The sequence below is a fragment of the Anolis carolinensis genome, unplaced genomic scaffold, assembly GCF_035594765.1.
Source record: "Anolis carolinensis isolate JA03-04 unplaced genomic scaffold, rAnoCar3.1.pri scaffold_13, whole genome shotgun sequence".
Lineage (NCBI taxonomy): Eukaryota > Metazoa > Chordata > Lepidosauria > Squamata > Dactyloidae > Anolis > Anolis carolinensis.
In genome coordinates, this window is record NW_026943824.1 from 19,728,399 (window position 1) to 19,751,916 (window position 23,518).

The 23,518-nt window shown below is 42.0% G+C and overlaps 2 protein-coding genes across 21 annotated transcripts in view; both read right to left on the minus strand.

Moving 5' to 3' along the window:
- mapk8ip3 (mitogen-activated protein kinase 8 interacting protein 3) overlaps positions 1-8,162 on the minus strand; it is a 61,916-nt gene extending 53,754 nt beyond the window's left edge. For all 20 annotated transcript variants that reach the window (XM_008122139.3, XM_008122138.3, XM_016997997.2 and 17 more), the window contains exons 1-3: positions 7,684-8,162; positions 2,212-2,332; positions 307-377 (exon numbers count right to left, since the gene is read on the minus strand). In XM_008122139.3, coding sequence (XP_008120346.1) covers positions 307-377; positions 2,212-2,332; positions 7,684-8,025 — 534 coding nt within the window. In that variant the 5' untranslated portion in view covers positions 8,026-8,162. The remainder of the gene's footprint in view (positions 1-306; positions 378-2,211; positions 2,333-7,683) is intronic.
- A 2,683-nt stretch (positions 8,163-10,845) lies between these two features.
- jpt2 (Jupiter microtubule associated homolog 2) lies at positions 10,846-22,976 on the minus strand. Its single transcript, XM_008122121.3, has 5 exons — positions 22,834-22,976; positions 18,777-18,925; positions 16,291-16,433; positions 14,874-14,931; positions 10,846-14,187 (listed from the first exon to the last, which is right to left on the minus strand). The coding sequence occupies exons 1-5, from the start codon at positions 22,875-22,877 to the stop codon at positions 14,006-14,008; spliced, it is 576 nt and encodes a 191-aa protein (XP_008120328.1). The 5' UTR covers positions 22,878-22,976; the 3' UTR covers positions 10,846-14,005.
- Positions 22,977-23,518: the final 542 nt, after the last annotated feature.

Here is a 23,518-nt window from a genome sequence, read left to right on the forward strand (position 1 = left end):
AAAGAGAGAAACACAATAGTCAACTTAGATCCTCCCTGTACCACAGAATTTGAAACATTCCATCGATTTGTGTTCTGGTCACCCAATTTTCTTAAAGTAATTTATTTCCACTGAGAACACAAAGCTGTGAATGAAGCAGTCTCTTTTTAGACCCTGTAGCATTCCGGATGCTGTTGGACTCCAACGCACATCAGCCTCAACCAGCACATCTGCTATTCAGGGATGATATGAGTTACTGTACAACACATCTGGAGGGAATCTGGATGAAAATAGCTGCCTGCACCTAGGAAAGATAAGATGAAATACCTCTGTGTGCCGCTGGTGAAGAGCATTGTACTCTTTCTTCATTTCAGATTCACGTTCCTCCAACCGGGAAACTGTTCATTGAGGAAAAAGGGAAGAAGAGGGGGAATTAGAGAAAGAGAATCTGATCTACAAATCCCAGAAGAAAACAACAGCAGCAACAAGTGATCATCCAAAAGACATGAGAGGTAGCACACCAGATTTATCCGTCTGGTTAATTTCTATCCTCTTGGTTCACGCTCACAAAAACTAGCAAAAGAATGGAACAGTTCCATTTTAGTTTTAGAAAACATTGCTTACTATATACAGAAAGGTACAATCTCTAACATTTCCAATCAGGGTCAGCAAAGACCACAGGAAAATGTTAGAACACATATCATTTATTTCAGGATGGACTGACAGTGGTCTTCAGAATTTCAGACAGAAGCTTTTCCTAAACCTGTTTAGAGTCTATAGTTGTGAAGCTTTGTTTCCAAAAAATACCAAACCTAACTGAATAGAAATCGAAAAAATGTGCTGAAGAAATGCATTCTTTTGCTACAAAATGCAATTTTCCAAACCCTATACTGAAGTGATTTGATACATTTTGGTAGTTTTGGTCTGTACATAATATTCTACTCCTAACCAACAATGTGCTGCCACCACTCATTTTTCAATTTTTTTAAAATTGGGTATGTTTTGGAAACAAACTCCACAATTGGAACCTAGAATCCTCTGCATATGAAGTGAACTTATGCAATTAAAAATTACTGAGATTGGAACTTAGAATTAACAAGGTACATATGATGCACTTTCCAGTAGTTAACTTCTTTTTGGAGTAATTACTTGTATGATGATGCAAGCTAAACTTAAAAAATAATGTAATGAAAAGGAACAAATTTAATTTATTGAATTGCAGAATCATAGAAACATTTAAAAGAAAAGGATAAGTAGGGTGATGCAGTCCATTCTTCTGCCATTGCAGGAACCTCGTTCACTTGTGTTCTGGTCTTAGGAGCAACAAAGCACAGACTTGGCCCCTTTGCTGAATGGCAGCCCAGCTATTGAGATGGCTATCACATCACTATTCAGGCAAATACATTGCAAGATATTGCAGAAGCTGCATTCTTTCAATAAAAGAACCATTCCCAGAACAAAAGGCTTTAATATCTAATGAAAATAGCCAGAAAATGAAAAAGCACATTGAACATTAAAGGTATAAGCTTCTATAAACTAAGAGCTGACACAGATGTTCATCAGACCAGGGACATTAAAGATTCAATTCTGTCAGTAGGACCTATTCTGTAAAAGTGAATGGCGACTGGACAAGCAAGATAGTGCTGTATCTAATGAAATAGAATGTATTTCCATTGCCCAAGAACTGCCACTTGCTAACTAAAGGGATGAAAATAATTTACACAGAAATGCTACATGTTTACTTCTATTGACTCATCCGGGTTTTTTTTCTTGGTAAAATCAGCAAAAGGAATTTTTATGACAAAACTAACACAAAGTATCATAACAAAATGTGTCCACTTGGATCACAAGTAAGACTTTCCACCTTTTTTTTTATTTAATGATTTTGTTGCAAGGGCTACTTTTTATTTTATTATGTTATTAACACTGCATAGTGCCATAATGTAACTATTTTTATTTAACAAAAGAAACATGGAATTCTCCAGCCATTGCATATAATTTCCTCCAGAAGAAGAGTTTTCATAATTTATACCAAATCTTTGATTCACAGGCTGAGAATACAACAGTAAATGTATATTTTAAGTAAAGCACTTCTCTGAAACTGAAAGTTTATGTTTATGAATAGACATTCTATTCTCTATGAATTATACATGTTTGGTTCTCCATTTTAGATGCAGGTAAGATCCACTGAATTTAACACAATTTGTGCATGACTATGTGTATTCCACTTACTTTGGTCTGAATAATTCTTGGCCTTCAACTCCAGCTGCCGTGTCTGAAATTCAAGGTGCTCGACCTGTATCTGCAGTTCTTTTTTCTCCTGCTCCAGTGCATCTTCAAATTCAATGAACTTCTAACATGGGACAACAATAAGCAGAGAAAATGGGTATAAACATTCAAAAGCCACAACAGTTGACTTGACAGATCTTGGATGTGGGTTCCTACTGGGTGACCTTGAGCAAGTCACACTTTCTCAGCCTCAGAGAAAGGCAAAAACAAATGCCCTCCAAAATATCTTGCTAAGAAAAATTCCATGGTAGTTTCACCTGACAGTCACCATAAGTCAGACCCAACATGAAGGCACACAACAGGTTCTTGCAGCATTTCCTGAGATTTTTATCATGATAACTGCCTTTGTAAAACCACTCTCCTATACGATTCCATATATTTCTGCATGAGGAAAGTACAGACAATCCTCAAGTGATGAACAAGATGGGTTTTGTAAGTCTGTTCATAAGTTGAATTTTTAAAAGTTGGAACAGGTACATTTTAGTGTAACTCAAGTCAGATAGATACGTAGATAGATATAAGCTTTGGATAGCATATGGAAATGTTAATGCCCCTGTGGTGTTTGTTTTGCTATCTGTACCCCTGTTTGGAAGATTTCATCTCACTTTCTCACTCACTATGATAATTGGATTTTGAAAATTTTGGATTGTTTGTGGACACAAGGATTGGACATAAGGCTTCAGTTGAGCCCCCTTTCTCCCTGATAATAACTTCCAGGAGTGAAATTACTTTACGAGGGACAGATTTCTCTCACTTCCTGCTGTCTCATCCCCATTTGCAAGTTGGATGCTTGTGACTTGGGGGCTGCCTGTAGTAGTTACAAATCTACCCTGTAAGGCACCCTTTAAGAACCATGTAAACAATACAAATTATACTATGACTGACATCAAGAACTTGAAGCCCACTAGTTGGCCTGCTAAGTTCTGTCCTCTTGACCAAGACTTGTAGCTGCTTGAGGCAACTCTGCATATTCCACCACAGCATTGCAAAATTTTGTTTATTTTCAAGCCGCCTTCACTGCTTACATTAATTTCTCAGAGAGTTTCACTTAGTGGCTTCAGATTTAAGAGGAATACATTGCCAGCATCCTATTAGTGACTTATGTATATGAATGCAGCTTATGCACATATAAGTTTCCTTTTTTGAATAGGGAGGAGAACCCTTTTGCTCTTACACTCCCATCCAAAACATTTCTGAACAGACAGGAAGCAAAGCCAGCACGCAATATCTTGGCAAGATGACTGATGTATAAATAAATCATGTAAAAGCGAACAGACACTATTATCGCCATCTTCTCTGATACTTACAAGAACTGATACATACAAGCAAGATTTCAAAATGGAAAAATCTCAAAGGCTTGGCCAGCTGCAAACTGACACTCATTAAGAACTAGAAGTGGATTTTTTCTCTCACACCATAATCTCTGCAAGATAAATATCTACTTTCCTGTGGGATTCTCAGCAATGGACAACCTTTCCCTGGCCAGGCAACATACATACTCCTGCTTGAGGAGCTGATTTGCAGGTAGAAGGTCCAGATTCTGTCAATATGGCATCATGGTTTGCATGTTTAGAATTTGGGAGAGCCATGAAACTTATAAGTTTCACTGAAGATGGTGGGAAATATTTCTGCGCAAGGGGCATAGATTTGCACCTTTCCCCACATATGCTTTAACAGAAGGATAGGGAACATATACGATTGGGCTACAGTTCCAATTATCCCTGTGGCTATGCTTACAGTTCCCATCATCCCTGTAACTATGCTTAGAGATTATGGAAGAAGTTTGAAAGCCCACAGTTCTACAGCTACTCAGAAGCCAATCTTACTAATCAGCATTTTATGATTTCAATTCTAATAGAAAGCAAGATTGCAACAATTAAAAATAACAATAATATAAACATGAATAATTCTTGTCTAATTAGTTTTTAATTTAGGAAATATCCAACAGAATTATTTTAAGATACTCATCCTGTGATGAAATACCAAGTTACTGGCCCAAAGGACCAGAAGGTACAGTCTCAAAATCAATTCAAGGCAAAGAGTAATCCAAGACCTATGAGAAGAATCAACAACAACCCTCAGCAAGGAAACATTTCCTTCACCACTCTCCTGGACCTGATCAGATAAATACAGCATCAGTAAAAAGATAAGCAGTATACTGGCAGATTAAACCTTCAGTTCATCCTACCATTGACATATTGTGGTTCCTCATCCTACATCTACAAATGTTTTCCTTGCGCTACATAACTGCAGAAACAAATCATGGTAGAGGCTGACACCTTCTGTTCCTTTGTCATCTGCTGCTCCACATATAATAGATTATTCCTTATTTTTCACTGGGCTGGGAAAGGTGGAGAAAGGGGAGATTCCAGAGGAGAGGAGGGAGAAGGAAGGAAGGGCTACTGAGTAATAGAGGAATTGGGGGAAATGTGCCTAAAACATAATTGAAATAAATAAATAAATAAATAAATGGTCAGCAATGATGGCACCGGGATTCAAGGGGATGTGATGGTCCACCAGAGAACTAGAAAGCAGGGAGAGGGGTCCAAGAGTGGCCACAGGACGAGTTGGAAATAGGGGCCTCTGGGAGTTGGAGCCCCGAACACCTGGAGGGATGCAGATTGGGCAGAAGTGACGCTTCAAAAATGTCCCAGTTCCGACTTACATACAAATTCAACTGAAGAACAAACCTACAGAACCACTCTTGTTCGTAACATGGGGAAATCCCTGTTTACAGCAGTGCAGATAGGGACAGGGCAGTTGATGATCCTTCTTAAAATTCAACTGAAGACCTATCTCTTCTGGCAGGTCTACACATCAGCTTTAAGCATTAGTTTTGATTTGCATTTTATTGCTGCTAAATGTTGACTTCTGAACCCTGTGTTTGGTGTATGTGTTTAAATGCATTATTTACCATGATGACAATGATTTGTGTTTCTTTAGAAAACAAATGCAGAATCAAATGGCTGAAGAGAGAGGGAGGGCAGATGGGCCCTGCAGCGGAGCAGGCTTTGGGCAGAGGACCCCCAAGGATAAGAGGAGGTGGAAGCCCAGGCAGGTGGCCCTTGCGCTCAAGGGAGGAGGTCTCCGGCCTATCTTTGTGGAAGGAGTTGGCCCAAGACAAGGGCTGGGCCTGGACAGGACCTCTCCCTCCGGCACAGCCCTCAGTGCTTTCCTGTAGGAGCGGCCTTGGATGCCGCACGGCCCCCAGTACTCCATCCTCCTTAATGTCCCTCAGAGGTAGGCCCCAATTTCCCGCAAAGGAGAGGCTTTGACTGGACTCCCTCATCCTCAGAAGTCCCTCACAGGTAGGCCCATCATCCATAAAAGGTCCTTCAGAGGTAGGTCCTGGGTTTTCCCTGAAGGAGAGACCCTGATTGGAGTCAATCCTCCATAAACGATTTCTCACGGCCCCCCTTTTCCATCAGAGGTAGGCCCTGGCTAGACTCCATTATTCATAAAAGGTCTTTCAGAAGTCCCTCAGAGTCAGACCCATCCTCCATAACGGACCCTCAGAGGTTTCCCCTGAAGGGGAGGCCTTGGTGGGACTGCCTTTCCCCTCAGAAGTCTCTCAGAGGCGGGCCCTGCCTCCGTTAATGGTCCCCTTAAGGAGAGGCCCTGACTGGACTCCATCCTCCATAAAAGACCCCTCAGAAGTCTCTCAGAGGCGGGCCCTGCCTCCGTTAATGGTCCCCTGAAGGAGAGGCCCTGACTGGACTCCATACTCTATAAAAGACTTATCTGTCTTATCTGTCCGAACGTGTCTCCCGCTACGACCCACCTCGAAGCTTAAGATCGTCAGATGAGGCCCTGCTCGCGGTCCCGTCAGCCTCACAGGTGCGGCTGGCGGGGACGAGAGACAGGGCCTTTTCAGTGGTGGCTCCCCGCCTATGGAACGCCCTCCCCATTGAAGTCAGGCAGGCTCCCTCCCTCCTGTCTTTCCGAAAGAGGACAAAAATGTGGTTATGGGACCAGGCATTTGAGCATGAGTAGCAGCAAAAATGAGATAAGAATATATGACCTACTGACAGACCCCACATGAACATGGAAAGCGCCTTAAATGTATATTTAAATGTATAATTATGTATATTTTAATGGCTATTCTTAATTTTATTGTAATTTTTAATCTTGATGGATTTTTAAATTTGATGAAAACTGTTTTTAATGTGTATGGTTATACTGTAAGCCGCCCTGAGTCCCCTGATGGGTGAGAAGGGCGGGGTAGAAGTGATGTAATAAATAAATAAATAAATAAATAAAAGACCCCTCAGAAGTCCCTCAGAGGCAGGCCCAGCCTCTATAATCGGTCCCCTGAAGGAGAGGCCTTGACTGGACTCCATCCTCCATAAAAAGCCCCTCAGAAGTCCCTTAGAGGTAGGCCCACCCTCCATAAAAGGTCTCCCAGAGGTAGGCCCTGGCTTCCCCTGAAGAGAGGCTCTGACTGGACTCCATCCTCCATAAACGGTTCCTCAGAGGACCCCCTTTTCCCTCAGAGGTAGGCCTGGGCTGGACTCCATCCACCATAAACAGACCCTCAGTGGCAGGCCCTGGCTCCGGTCTTGACTGGGCCCCTTTTTCCCTCAGAGGCAGGCCCTGACTGGAATCCATACTCTATAAAAGACCCCTCAGAAGTCCCTCAGAGGCGGGCCCAGCCTCTATAATCGGTCCCCTGAAGGAGAGGCCTTGACTGGACTCCATCCTCCATAAAAAGCCCCTCAGAAGTCCCTTAGAGGTAGGCCCACCCTCCATTAAAGGTCTCCCTGAGGTAGGCCCTGGCTTCCCCTGAAGAAGAGACCCGACTGGACTCCATCCTCATAAACGGTCCCTCAGAGGCAGGCCTGGGCTGGCCTCAAACCACCTTAAAAGGTCCCTCAGAGGTTTTCCCTGAAGGAGAAGCCCTGACTGGGCCCCCTTTCCCCTCAGAGGTAGGCCCTGACTGGACTCCATCCGCCATAAAGGCCCCTCAGAAGTCCCTCAGAGGCGGGCCCAGCCTCCATATTTGGTCCCTCAGAGGCAGGCCCTGGCTTCGGCCCTGGCTGGACCCCCTTTCCCCTCAGAGGTAGGCCCTGACTGGTCTCCATCCGCCATAAAGGCCCCTCAGAAGTCCCTCAGAGGCGGGCCCGGCCTCCATATTTGGTCCCTCAGAGGCAGGCCCTGGCTCCGGCCTTGACTGGACCCCCTTTTCCCTCAGAGGCAGGCCCTGGCTTCGGCCCTGGCTGGACCCACTTTTCCCTCAGAGGCAGGCCTGGGCTGGCCTCAAACCACCTTAAAAGGTCCCTCAGAGGTTTTCCCTGAAGGAGAAGCCCTGACTGGGCCCCCTTTTCCCTCAGAGGCGGGCCCGGCCTCCATATTTGGTCCCTCAGAGGCAGGCCTTGCCTGGCCCACCGCCCCGCCCGGTCCCCCGCCGGAACCGACCTCCTCGGCCTGCTTGCGGAGGGCCTTCTCGCGCTCGTACTGGGTGAGGAGCTGCTCGTTGTCCTCGCGGAGCAGCTCCAGCTCCACCTCGTGCTCCTGGTTGTCGGTGAGCACGGAGTCGAGGTTCTCCAGCACGGTCACCACCAGCGGCATCAGCTCCTTGACCACCTCCTCGTCGTAGCAGCGGATGAGGCGCTCGAACTCGCGGTAGATGCTGTTGGCCAGGCCCGAGACGCGCTCCGACATCACCGAGCCCGAGCAGTAGTCGTCGCCCGCGTAGGCGGCGCCCCCCACGCCGCCCACCACGCCGCCCACCCCGTCGTCCAGGTGGATCTCCAGCATCGCGGCGGCGGCGGCGGCGGCGGCCTCGGCGCCAGGAACCGAGCGGGGAGAAGCGAGGGCCCGGTGCCACCGCCGCGCACGCGCACTCGCAGGATGCTCTGCTTCTCCTCACGACTGAGGCTCCGACTGCGGTCCCGGCTCGCTCGCCTCCGCGCAGCGCCAATCAGCGAGCCCGCTCCCCTGCGCCCCGCCCCTGGGAGATCGCCATTGGCTGCAGTGCAGGAGTGACAGCACGCTTCCCTGTGGCACCTGCCGCTTCCCGAGGATGCCCGGCGGAAAGGATGCGCGACGCCAGGATAGTGCCATCCTGCCTTTTTAATTATTACTATTCAGCTTCCGGGGACCCCTGATGAGGATGCAGTGGCTCTGTAAAGGCCTGGCCTCCAACTCCCAGAAGCCCTCGCTGGCTTGTTCGATGGGCAGGCATTCTGGGAGTTGTAGGCCCAAACTGCAGGTTTGAGGAGGCCTGCTTTGAGGCTTCATCATCCTAGGAGGCTTCCAGTTTCCATGTTTCCCGTGGCAGAGTGGATTTTCGGCTGCTGTGTATATATTATTGGTTTTTATTATTGTTCTTTGATGTTTCATATTTTATTTTATCATTGTTTTGTATCTGATTTTGCTGTAAGCCGCCCCGAGTCCCCTTTGGGGGAGATGGAGGCGGGATATAAATAAACTTATTATTATTATTATTATTATTATTATTATTATTATTATTATTATTATTAAAGCCTCGTGACTTGAAGGCTGGGTTGCTGACCTGAAGGCTGCCAGGTTCGAATCCCACCCGGGAGAGTGCGGATGAGCTCCCTCTGTCAGCTCCAGCTCCATGCGGGGACATGAGAGAAGACTCTCACAAGGATGGTAAAAACATCAAAACATCCGGGCAACGTCCCCTGGGCAACGTCCTTGCAGACAGCCAATTCTCTCACTCCAGAAGCAACTCAGGTTGCTCCTGACACGAAAAAAGTTTCCGTTCTACAGTTACAGCAAGAAGATCACCTTGAACCGAAGACAATTTCACAGCAAAGATAGGAAAGTCTCTGAGAAACTCAGACGATCTGCTCGCTTACAACTGAAAATAAATAATAATCAGTCAGCTGCCTCAGGAAGGAAAACTAATGCATTTCTCATGGTCTGGGATTTGGAGGAAGGCTTTTATTGATTCATGTTGCTTTCGTTTCTGTCGAGGCAACTTTGCCTTAACCCCAAGGTTCATATTTCCAAGAGCTCCATGTTTCCAAGGATTGTTGTGTTCCAGTTGGCCTGTGGGATTTAATGTTTGCTTTTTGAATTACTTTATCCAAGTTTTGCCAATGGTCTTGTTTTGCTACGTTTCCTGTTTTTACCTACTTTGCTCCATGGAAGTTTGGATTTAAACTGAAACTTTTAAAGACAGTCTTTCCTCACTACTGTTTGGATTGTACTTTTTACTATTTTCCTGCTTTATTTACTTATTTATTTATGTACAGTATTGATATTCTCCCCGTCTTTCTCACTCCGAAGGGGACTCAGGGTGGATTACAATGCACATAGACATGGCAAACATTCAATGCCATTGGACATATGACACATATAGACAGACACAGAGGCAATTCAACATTTTCCAGCTTCCGGCTTCATGAGGGTATGCTCAATCCCAGCCACAGGGGGAGATGCCGCTTCACCCTCCACTTGTGACACCGAGTCCTTAATGGAGTACTTCCACATTCTTCCACACGCTGCTGGAAGGTTTTATGGTGCCGTAAATTAGTTAAATTAGCCTCCCCGCATAAAGTGGTACCTAAGTTTCCTACTCGACAGATGCAACTGTCTTTCGGGCTGCATAGGTAAACAGCAAGCTAGACTATTAATGGTCGGGAGCTCACTCCGACCCGGGCTGACTTCGAATTCATGACCTCTCATGTCTACTTGGATCTTTGCTTTTATATATATATTCTATAATAAACTGCTTGCTGTGTAATCAGTTGGTGTGTTGCTTACAATCAATGGGATTTCTGCCTTGGGGTGCGACAGCATCCTCAGAGGTTGAGGTGTCTGTTGGAAACTGAGGTTTATATATCTGTGGAATGTCCAGGGTGAGGGAAATAACTCTTGTCTGCTTGAGGTACGTGTGAATGTTGCACAGATAAACCCCACTTACAGTAGAGTCTCACTTATTCAAGCCTCGCTCATCCAAGCCTCTGGATAATCCAAGCTATTTTTGTAGTCAATGTTTTCAATACATCATGATATTTTGGTGCTAAATTCGTAAATACAGTAATTACAACATAACATTACTGCGTATTGAACTACTTTTTCTGTCAAATTTGTTGTATAACATGATGTTTTTATTGGGTTAATTGTGTTATGGCTTTGTGATTGATATTTGATTGTTGTATCGGGCAAGGCCCCATGTGAGCCACCCCGAGTCCCTTCGGGGAGATGGGGCGGGGTATAAAAATAAAGTTATTATTATTATTATTATTATTATTATTATTATTATTATTATTATTATTTTGGTGCTTAATTTGTAAAATCATAACCTAATTTAATGTTTAATAGGATTTTCCTTAATCCCTCCTTATTATCCAAGATATTCGCTTATCCAAGCTTCTGCCGGCCCGTTTAGCTTGGATAAGTGAGACTACTGTATTTAGATTCCAACAGACCCCACAACCTCTGAGGATGCCTGCCATGGATGCAGGTGAAATGTCAGGAGAGAATGCTTCTGGAACATGGTCAGACAGCCCAGAAAACACACACCAACCCAGTGATTCCGGCCATGAAAGCCTTCGACAACTTCAGTATTAGAAGTTCCAATAACAGCTTCTAACAACAGAGGAGGGAGAGAAATAAGTACGATTTTAATTCCCATTACCAGCCAAGAAATAATAGCTGTATCAATTCAGCGTCTAGATGAGGGACCTGCCACATATGCTTAAATCACTCAGTACATTCCATGTAAACAGATACACAGACACGGTCTATCAATGTTCGCCAAGGCAGAGGGAATCTTTGGCACCCTATCCGTCCCAGGACCGGTGATGAAAGCACACGGAGCCCCACAGAGAGGCCACTTCCAAGCCTTGAAGATCAACCATCCATCCCGTAATGGCATTCACAAAACATAACTGTTTATTGAGCAGCACACGAGTGAAACACATTCTAGTTGCAATTACAAAAAGTTCCCCTTTTGGAGACACAGCGTCTCCAAAAGCCCCCCCTCCCCTTTAAGAACAAAATGGCACACCGTTTATTAAGTAATAATAATTTAAGGCTTAGCTTTAAAACTGTTATCATCCCAAATAGAGGCACTGGTGAAAAAGCACCTTCATGATTCATTCAGTCCCCGCAAAGCCCACGCTTGGTCCTTAAGACAGAAGGAAGACAATCCAAAACAACAGTACAAATGATGTCAGAAAAGCAGGCTTTGGCCCACTGTTTACACACACACTGCTCCTGATTTAACTCCACAACCAAGTGGCCTTTCCCATTTCAATGCAGGGAGGAGGCCAACGTCTTATGAACTACAAATGCAACAAAGCCCTTTTCCTCCCCACGTTCACACAGCAGACATTATCCTTTTCAGTCAAGAAGGCACAATGTTCTACAAAATACGGAGTTATTTTAACATCTGGCACCACTCTTGCTACTCAGAACCAGGAAGGCTACTAGTTCTTTGGTGTGACTGACAAAACTCCTATACACAGAGGAGTGGAAAGGCAAGCCGCTGCAGACCGAGAACTATACGTTGACAATTAATTATCGCACCGTTGGAAAGCAACAGGCCCCCATATGGAAGATTCCTCCCTTTGGTAGGAAATATTTGCACGCCAGATGTTTCCCGAGTCTGTATCACAGGCAGGGAGATAAGGATCAAACATTTGGAGAATCAAAGGTTCCCGACCATAGTTTCTTTTATACCAAACTGACATGGCGCAAGTACAAGAAATAATGCAGCATTACAAACTAAACAGAAAGTGCATCGCAAGAAAACGATCTTGCAAAAATGGAGCCAGCCCAAATCAGACAGAGAAAGACTGAGAGTTAACGATAACACACACTTGTTATAAATGATAAGTAAATCCATGTCTCCAGATAGGGTTGCCAAGCTCTTGCCTAGAGACGTGACCTGTATTTTGAAGTCAATTAGAAGGGACTTACTATGTTCCACAAACAGGATTCTTTGATTTTTCTATAATGAATATAAGGAACAAAACAAAATACAGTAGAGTCCCAGTTATCCAACTTCCGCTTTTTACCATTTACCATATGCAGTTGAAAGCCACACCCAAATACCACTTCTCAATATAGTCGCCATTCAAATCTAGGCACTTATAGCGATGAATGAGCTTGGAAACTCCTTCCCCACCAAACTCTGCCGCTTGTGTCCTCAACCAGCTGGTCACCCCTTTCCGCAGCTGTGCATCATCGCCATGAGCTTGGCAACTCCTTCCCCACCAAATTCTGCCGCTTGCAAGCCCTGGCCGATCCTGGCTGCTTCTTCTCGGAAGCCTACACTGATCTTCTCCAGGCCGCTTTCTGGAGCTTGCTCAGCAGCCAGGCCAAGCAGGCCTTCTTAGGTAAGCCGTGCCTTTTCCTTAAGGGAAGGGAAGCCACAATGTTTTGATTCTCTTGAGATCTCTTTGCAAAAGAAGCGAGAGCGGGGTTCTTCCTTGCTTCCTTTTGCTCCTCTCTTCAGCCTGGCTGTATTTCAGCATTGCAATAGCGCGGGGATTTTGCTGTTTCATGGGGACACTCAGCCCCATGCAGCTGGGTGCACACTGTTGAGGACGCAAGCAGCAGAGTTTTGTGGGGAATGAGTTGCCAAGCTCATTCATCGCTATGATGAGTGCCTAGATTTGAATGGTGACTATGTTGAGAAGTGGTATTTGGGTGTGGCAAAACGCTGTGTTGGTGGCTGGTTGAGGACGCAAGCGGCAGAGTTTGGTGGGGAAGGAGTTGCCAAGCTCATTCATCACTATGATAAGTGCCTAGATTTGAATGGCGACTATGTTGGGAAGTGGTATTTGGGTGTGGCTTTCAACTGCAGATGGTAAATGTTTTATCCTATACTTTGTTCGTTTTAATTCCAAAATGTAATCTACTTTCTGGATAGCCCTCATAGAACAGTTTCGCTTATCCGACATCATGCCCGCCCGTTTATGTTGGATAACCAAGACTCTACTGTAGATGACTGCTGTGAAATTAAAGGTACAGGTGTTTTCTGAGGGGACAAAGACCTGGCAACTTGACTACCAGAGCATGGGCGGAAGTAGCCGAAAGCAAATTAAGGCTGATAAAGGAAGGCAAGTAAGACGAATGGAGTCAGCAGAGAATTAGTGACAAGAAGGTGCTTTTGGAGGGCAGAAGCAGCTCAGTGCCTCTCTTTGGAGGATAGCGACAGCACTAACTTCTTAATCAGCTTGTCGTGCAAAATTCTATTTATACGCAAAAGTGGTTTGGCAGTGTTCTTTTCACAGATTTTTGCATCATCCACAACGGCAACCTCCTTTGGCATCCAAACTCTATCCTCTAGGACTAGGGTTTCTGAGACGGCTCCATAAAGTTAATTTGCGCATGATTTGTTTTGTCTACAATCCATAGTTCTGCAGGAGCTTTAGTTACGTGTTTTTGCTGGCTTCCTCTTCTTTCTACAATGAACAAAATTATCTGAGAGCTCTAAAAGCCAATCTGAGCTTCGGGAAAGCCATATTTGTTTTCGGGGGGGTGGGGGGGGGATGTATGTAGCAGCAGCCCGTCACAGGACATTTTCATCATCATATTCAGAAAGTGACAGGAGTGATCAGGCATGAAGGATAATGTATCTCAGAAAACAGATCTGTGCCTTTAAAAAAACCCAATATAGAAATGCTCAAGTTGGCTTCTGCCACATACTGAATAAGCCAAACCACTTTCCTTCTTGAAGTATTATCGTATCAAAAGTTTGGGCGTGCTTCTGTGCTGACTCCATGGGGAGAAATGGGGGGGGGGGGGGTCCCTAATAGAACGCAATACTGGATTTGCCTCCGGGCGGGTTGAGGACTTTGTTGTGCGAACGTGGTCGTGGCCCCAGCCGGGGCTCGTGGTCATCCATCTTGGGCCCAGGCACTTTGGGGCTCTCTTTCGGCGCTTCAACCACTTCTCTTACGACTTCCACGCGGGGTTTTGGGTCTTCTGGAGCTGCACAAGAAGTCATATTGTTAGGTGTATATACAAGAATATTGCTTTTGTTGTTTTGGTTTTACTATGGATATGTTTGCATCACACAGTTTGTTACACTCGTCTTTCAAATGTCATGTTGTCCTACTCTTTAATTAGCAACGAAAGTAAGAAAGATGTCAAGAGTTTTGCATTTCTCTGTTGGAAGAAGGATATAAATGTAGCTAACAAAATAAATAAATAAATAACTGGAAAACATTCACAGTAGAGTCTCACTTATCCAAGACCTGCTTATCCAAGGTTCTGGATTATCCAATGCATTTTTGTAGTCAATGTTTTCAATATATCGTGATATTTTGGTGCTAAATTCGTAAATACAGAAATTACAACATAACATTACTGCGTATTGAACTACTTTTTTCTGTCAAATGATGTTTTGGTGCTTAATTTGTAAAATCATAACCTCATTTGATGTTTAGAAGTCTTTTCCTTAATCCCTCCTTATTATCCAAGATATTTGCTTGCTTATCCAAGGTTCTGCCGGCCCGTTCAGCTTGGATAAGTGAGACTCTACTGTACTTGAATCTACATGAGAATGGACTTCAATTGTATATCATTTCATGGAAAAAACACAGCTTGAACTTTAATTTAGTATCATTCTAAGGAAGAAATCATGAGGATCAATATGACGAATGTCCTTGACTTACCTTTTGTTTTTAATTCCTTACGCGAATCCCCTCTGTCATCCAATATAACAGTGTGATCCTAGGGGAAGAGAGATCAGATTTTTTTTTTAAAAAAAAGAACAAATTCTAGGGATTGATTAGCTTTCTTTACACATGAAAGGCACTATTCTGTGTGTTTATAGAATTCTGTTTATCTCCCTCCCATTTCACCAGCTGCTGAGCGGGAGGGAGCCAGCCTACCAACTGCTTTATTTTTGTTTTCAGATTTTATTTCATTTTTATTTATTTATTTAGTGGAGACTTCTCTTAATTTTCCCGCTGGCTCATGTTTACCATTGATGACGGAGCTTATGACAGATGACACTTTTGGTTATTGGTGCCATTCTGAGTTCAAATTGTTGTTTTATATACTAGTGGCTTTATTTTGCATTGTACTGTGTGTTTATTTTATACGTTGTTTTAGGCACCTTGTGTTATATCTAAGCCGCCCCGAGTCCCTTCGGGGAGATGGAGGCGGGGTACAATAATAATAATAATAATAATTATTATTATTATTAGCGAACTATACTATTATTTAATTGATGAGTCTACACAATAATAGCAATTGGTTCTAAATGTTTTAATATATTTATTAACACTATTTATGCCTCACCCTTCTGACCCCAAAGGAGACTCCGAGCGGCTTACAGAGTACACAAATACAGCAAATATTCAGTGCTGATTATACACTTAACAAAGACAGAAAACACAAACAGAGGTAAAGACAATTATTCCCATCTTATTTTCAGCATCTCAGAGGCAACGGGAGGTGCTGTCGCTCCATCTTCCACGCCGAGGAGCTTCCTCCGATCGATCAATGTCCTTAAGGGTGCCTTCATTACCTCCCCACTATTTATCTACTTGCATTTCTGCGATCAACCTGCTAGGTGGGCAGGTGAGCTGGGCTTAATGGCGAGTGCTCATCCATCCCAATCCGGGATTGAACTGCTGACCTTTTGATTGGCACGATTTTTCTGCAGCCCATGCTGTGCTAAACATATCCCACTACAGAAATATCTTATTTCTGGACATTATTATGTTTTGTGTGATTTTTGACTTGCATTTCATGTTTGTATTGCATTGCACTGTATTATATTTATACACTGTGTACTGGTCAAACTGTAAGATGCTCTGAGAAGAGCAGGGTAGAAATATTAGTAAATAAATAAATTTAATGCAACCATAATAATAATATTCATTCATTCAACCAATTTGTGCTTGGCTTCCCAGCTCGGGCAGTCGGTTACCTTGGACCTCCTCTCCTCAAAATTGCATTCAATGAGACAGGAAGTTCCCAATTCTGATACTAATTCAAGCAAAGGTATAGCAGTAACTGTCTCTTTTACACCAAACAATTTTCAAACAACTGGAGTATATAAGAGTATATAAAGTTCTTTACCTTGGGCTTGTTTGGATGTGCTTTGACAGTGGAAAAAGGCTGTGGGGATCCAAAGATATTGCTGGTTTTCCCACCTGGGGGATTCGCAAGCTGACGCAAAGCATTCGGTTTATGGTCTTCAAATATGCCGCTCTCCTTTCCACCTGCGAGACAGGAAGTGACCAGGAACCACTCTTTTAATTCAGGTGGAAAAGGCTGGTGAGACTCTAGAAGTGTCTCCTGCCAACAACTATCCCTGTCAATTTCAATACATGACATTTACGGTATTCTGAAGAGGGGAGGGATGTGCCGCAATGCAAGAAGTAACACCTCAAAGAGTTTAGAAAGAGAACATCGCCATGCTTATCACTCCTGGTCACCACAAGCCTGAGACGAACCAATGTTTTTCAACACTGTAGTTGTTTTTCATGTCTTTTTGGGTGTTTAATTCAAACAACACACATAAAAATGTTGTACCATAGACAGCTGTTCCACAGATTTCATTACTATATTAATAATAATAATAATAATAATAGAGTCTCACTTATCCAACATTCGCTTATCCAATGTTCTAGATTATCCAACGCAGTTTGCCTCCCCGCCTGGATCCACAGCTATTTCTCTAGGCAGCAAGGCCTGAATTTTTTACAATTTAAATATTGACAGTGTTGTTACTGTAAGTTAATTTTATGCAATTCTATCTTTATTTGTAGTCACTTTGTTTGTAGCCAATATTTTTGTAGTCAATGTTTTCAATACATTGCAATGTTTTGATGTTAAATTCGTAAATACAGTAGAGTCTCACTTATCCAAGCCCCGCTTATCCAAGCTTCTGGAAATCCAATCCATTTTTGTAGTCAATGTTTTCAATATATCGTGATATTTTGGTACTAAATTCGTAAATACAGTAATTACAACATAACATTACTGCATACTGAACTACTTTTTCTGTCAATTTTGTTGTATAACATGATGTTTTGGCACTTAATTTGTAAAATCATAGCCTAATTTGATGTTTAATAGGCTTTTCCTTAATCCCTCCTTATTATCCAAGATATTCGCATATCCAAGCTTCTGCCGGCCCGTTTAGCTTAGATAAGTGAGACTCTACTGTACAGTAATTACTACATAACATTACTACATAACCATGTATTGAACTGCTTGTTCTGTCAATTTGTTGTAAAAAATGATGTTTTGCTGTTCAATCTGTAAAATCATAATGTAATTTCACACTTAATAGATTTTCCCTTAATCCCTCCTTATTATCCAACATTTCCGCTTATCCAACGTTCAGCCGGCCCGTTTATGTTGGATAAGCGAGACTCTACTGTACTTTATTTTTATACCCCGCCTCCATCTCCCCGCAGGGACCCAGAGCAGCTAACATGGGGCCAAGCCCGAAGAACAAACAGTAAACAAAATAAAATGCATATACAACCAACATCATCAAATTGATAAAATGAACAAATTAAAACCGCAAAATACAAAATACTACAATAAGACAATAAAATACAAAAATGATAAAAACACAACCACCACTTAATGGCAAATAAATAGGTAACATGGGAGGGCAGTCTAGGACAAAGTGCAGAGATGTGAATTGTAAACACCGTTTGGTCAGGTAAGTAAACAAAGTGCTGACATGATCTCTAGATTTAGAGTGGGACAGGAAGTCCAGCTATTTCCAATAGCGGGGCAGAATAAAGTGCAAAATATTTTCATTTAGATGGGGATTAATTATTTCAAGGCACACTGGAAGAGCCAGGTTTTTAACTCTTTTACTAATTTCATTTAGTCACATCTTACAACATAGAAATGTCAAAGGAAGATGTGAAAAATCTGATTGAGCAAATCTTTGGATTTAAAATGCCAAATTCCGAGAAAACCAGAATATACATATTTCTTTAAAACTTTATGACGTTTAATCTACATCCTGAAGTTAGTACAAAGATTATTAAACTGAGGCTGTCGTATATAAAATAATGAAATGATTAGCTAAAAAAAGATCCACAAGTATGTGGACAATTTCAACAGAAATGCTGAAACCATGGAAATGAACAAAATCTGATTACCAGTATTTTAAAAACTCTAGAATCAGGACAGTGAATAAAGAACAACACTCAGAAAACGGGGAAATTCCAGACAGAAAACAATCAGGGCCAGCTCACACCTCCCAACAAAGGCTCTCACCCAGGCAGGAAGCAGCCAGGCTTTGAAGCGTCAAGGATATTCAATGCTAATAAAGGTGGCCAATTGCAACATCCACACTTTACTCAAGCAGACAAGAGTTCTTTCTCCTACCCTGGACACTATTGCACAGATATATAAACCCCACTTGCCTAGTTTCCAACAGACTTCACAACCTCTGAGGATGCCTGGCATAGATGTGAGAGAAAAGTCAGGAGAGAATGCTTCTGGAACATGGCCAGACAGCCTGGAAAACCCGCAGCAACCTAGCGATTCCGCCCACAAAAGCCTTCGACAACACAAAACAGGTTGGTTCTCACCTGGAGGGTTTGTTTTCTTTGCAAAGGCTTGGGGCTCTTCGCCACCTCCAAATATGTTTGAGGTCGCTTTGCGTGGTTTGAGAGGGACAGAGACTTCTTCTGGGCTTCCAAAGACATTGCTAGAGCATCCTCCCGGAGGTTTCAGCACCCTGTTTTTCAGAACAATTATTTCAACATCAATAAAAAGAAAGGTCAGCCATAAGCAGATATAGAACATTGACACAATTATGCTAGTTCTGCTTAAACGTTGTGCTTTGCAAATGGATTTTAACTGACTCTTTAAAATGCCTATAATATTTAATCCTGTTTTAATGTTTGTATATTTTAAATTGTATTGAAATGCTTTTAACGTAAGCCGCTTTAAGGCTCCTCGTGGAGAGAAACATTAAGTAAACATAATAATAATAACAACACAGAAAGCACAGGAATAATTGAACACCAAGGATGCAGCTTCTTCATGAAGTAGCAATTAATAAAGTAGCAATACTAATTCAATAATATAAATAGACAGCGGATTGTGTTACTGAAGGCTTTCATGGCCGGAATCACTGGGTTGCGGTGAGTTTTTTGGCTGTCTGGCCATGTTGCAGAAGAATTCTCTCCTGATGTTTCACCCACACCTATGGCAGGCATCCTCAGAGGTTGTGAGGTCTGTTGGAAATTAGGCAAGTGAGGTTTGGGTATCTGTGGAATAATGTCCAGGGTGGGAGAAAGAACTCTTGTCTGCTTGAGGCAAGTGTGAATGTTGCAGTCGACCACCTTGATTAGCACTGAATGGCCTTGCGGCTTCAAAGCCTGACTGCTTCTTCCCCAGGAGAATCCTTTGTTGGGCCTGATTGTTTCTTGTCTGGAATTCCCGTTTTTTTTAGTGTTGTTCTTTGTATACTATCCTGATTTTAGAGTTTTAAAATACAGTACTAGTAGATTTTGTTCATTTTCATTTCAGAAAACTCAAAGCAACCCAGTGATTCCGGCCATAATAAAATATAATAATATAATAAAATATTCTATATTACATGTAATACTACTAATAATATTGCAGTATATATGGTAAAATATAGTTATACATAATACTAATATTTTGCTATGCTAATAATATAATACACTATCATAATAATACAATGTAATATTATAATAATTATATATTATATATTACATGTAATATTACTAATAATATTACAGTAAAATAATATAGCACTAATATTGTGCTATGACAATAATATAATATATTGTGTATACAGTATATAACTTGTAAGTCGCTCTGAGTCCCCTTCCGGGTGAGAAGGACGGGATATAACTGTTGTCAATAAATATAAATAAATAACTAATAAATAAAGTCTTCGGCAACACATAATAATAATAACAACACAGAACGTGCAGGAATAATCAAATACCAATGAAATAGCTTCACGAAGTAGCAATATTAATTCTATAATATAAATAGAGAGCGGATTGATTGGTTATACTTTTGAAGTGCTCAGTGACAAAATATGCTGGGTTGTAAACAAAATATTAAACCCACTCACCCCTCCCACACACACACAAAGAACATTATTTGGCTGAAAACATTTCCTTCGCCTTGTGGCTTCCATGTGATGGTGACTTCACATGGGGTTCAGGGAGGGAAAGGTATAAACATCTTATTTTGGTTGGAAAGCAACGGCCTTGGTGAGTCATGAGGCCGATCCCTAGTTTAAAAGCCCCACTGGCTTTCTGCAAAAGATAAAATGTGTTCAATTGCTTGGCAAAAAGAGTGGCTGTATTGAGGAACTAAGCAGTCACACATCTATGGCAGGCATCCTCAGAGGTTGTGAGGCGTGCTGGAAACTAGGCAAGTGGGGCTTATATACCTGTGGAATATTTATTTATTTATTTACTACATTTATATCCTGCCCTTCTCAGGACTCAGAGCGGCTTACAAATTATATGTGCATGTATTATTATTATTATTATTATTATTATTAGCAACATTTATATCCTGCCTTTCTCACCCTGAAGGGGACTCAGGGCAGTTTACAAGTATATATACATACAATATATTATATTATACGACTATATTGCAATATTATTAGTAGTACTGCATGTAATATAAATATACAATTATAATAGTGAATTATAATTATTATTACATTGTATTACATCATAATATTATTATTAATATTACACGTATATACAATATATTATAATAGTATGGTATAATATTATTGTATGATTAAATTGATACAGGAGACATGGCGGAAAGATGTCTTCCTGGCCCCGCCTTCTTCATTCTGGTCCAGAATGGCAATATATGACAATATATTATATTATTAGCATAACACAATATTAGCACTATATATTACTATATTGTGTTATATCACTATACTGTAATATTATGAGCAATATTACATGTAATATATATTATTATATTGTATAATTATTAGTATCATATCGTATTACATTATAACATTATTACCAATAGTATAGGTACAGTAGAGTCTGGATTATCCAACGTTCTGGATTATCCAACCTATTTTTGTAGTCAATGTTTTCAATACATCGTGATATTTTGGTGCTAAATTCGTAAATACAGTAATTACTACATAGCATTACTGCGTATTGAACTACTTTTTCTGTCAAATTTATTGTTAAGCATGATGTTTTGGTGCTTAATTTGTAAAATCATAACTTAATTTGATGTGTAATAGGCTTTTCCGTAATCCCTCCTTATTATCCAACATATTTGCTTATTCAACATTCTGCTGGCCCGTTTATGTTGGATAAGTGAGACTCTACTGTATATGTAATATATTATAATATCCAGAGTGGGAGAAAGAACTCTTTGACTGTTGGAGCAAGTGTTAATACCCTTGATTATCACTGAATGGCCTTGCAGCTTCAAAGCCTGGCTGTTTCCAGCCTGGGGGAATACTTTGTTGGGAGGTGTTAGCTGGCCCTGACTGTTTCCTGACTGGAATTCTTGTGTTTTCTGAGTGTTGTTCTTTATTTACTGTCCTGATTTTAGAGGGTTTTTTTTAAAGAGTTTTAGAGACTTTGAAGCTGCAAGGCCATTCAGTGCTAATCAAGGTGATTAATTGAAACATTCACATTCACCTCCAATAGACAAGAGTTCTTTCTTTCTCCCACCCTGGACATTATTCCACAGGTATATATACAGTAGAGTCTGGATTATCCAACGTTCTTGATTATCCAACGCATTTTTGTAGTCTATGTTTTCAATACATCGTGATATTTTGGTGCTAAATTCGTAAATACAGCAATTACAACATAACATTACTGCTTATTGAACTACTTTTTCTGTCAAATTTGTTGTCTAACATGATGTTTTGGTGCTTAACTTGTAAAAGCATAACCTAATTTGATGTTTAATAGTCTTTTCCTTAATTCCTCCTTATTATCCAACATATTCGCTTATCCAATCTTCTGCCGGCCCGTTTATGTTGGATAAGTGAGACTCTACTGTATTAGTATCATATTGTATTACATTATAATATTATTACCAATAGTATAGGTATATAGAATATATTATAATATCCAGGGTGGGAGAAAGAAAGAACTCTTTGACTGTTGGAGCAAGTGTTAATCCCCTTGATTAGCACTGAATGGCCTTGCAGCTTCAAAGCCTGGCTGTTTCCAGCCCGGGGGAATACTTTGTTGGGAGGTGTTAGTTGGCCCTGACTGTTTCCTGTCTGGAATTCTTATGTTTTCTGAGAGTTGTTCTTTATTTACTGTCCTGATTTTAGAGGTTGTTTTTTTTTTAGAGACTTTGAAGCTGCAAGGCCATTCAGTGCTAATCAAGGTGATTAATTGAAACATTCACATTCGCCTCCAAGAGACCAGAGTTGTTTCATTCTCTCACCCAGGACATTATTGCCCACTTGCCTTGATAACAAGAGACCTCACAAGCTCTGAGGAAGCCTGCCACACCGGCTGGATGGCCATCTGTCGGGAGGTATCGAATGGTGCTTTCTTTGTGGCAGAAGGGGGTCGGTTAAGAAGGCCCCGAGGGGCGTTTCCTGACGCATGGGACCCTACCTAGGCTCCGTCCGGGCCTTACCTGGAGCTGGGCTTGGCCACGTCGCTTTCGGGGCCTTGGAACATGGCGACGCTCCCCTCAGACGCCGCTTCGCCTCAGCTCTTCAAACACAGCTATGGCGGGGCGTCGCCGCGGAGGCGGATTGGCCCGCAGCCACGTCACTCACGCACGATCCCAGCCACTCAGCGGCTCCCTCGCGAGTTGGAGGCGGGGCCACCGCGAATAGAGAGCGAGAGAGAAGGCGGGACTTGGAGCGGGCCCGCCAAAGTTTCCACGCTCCCCATTGGACGGCGTTTGCCGCCATTCTTAACTAGCCCGGACCCTGATTGGGTGAAACGGGACAAAGGCCAAAAAAAGGTGAGCCTCACCTGGGTGGTTTAAAAAAAAAAGCTTTTTGCAGGAGGGACAAACTGCTAAAGGTCAGGTTGTATTACTGTATATACTCGAGTATAAGCCTAGTTTTTCAGCCCTTTTTTTAAGACTGAAAAAGCCCCCCTCGGCTTATACTCGGGTGAGGGTCCTGGTTGGCTTATATTTGGGTCAGCTTATACTCCAGAATATATGGTACATTTATTATTCTTCTCTATGATTATTGGTATTATTACATTTATTATTTTCGTCTATTGTTATTATTACATTTATTATTTTTCTGTATTGTATTTGTATTATTATATTTATTATTTTTCTCTATTATTGTTGCTATTAC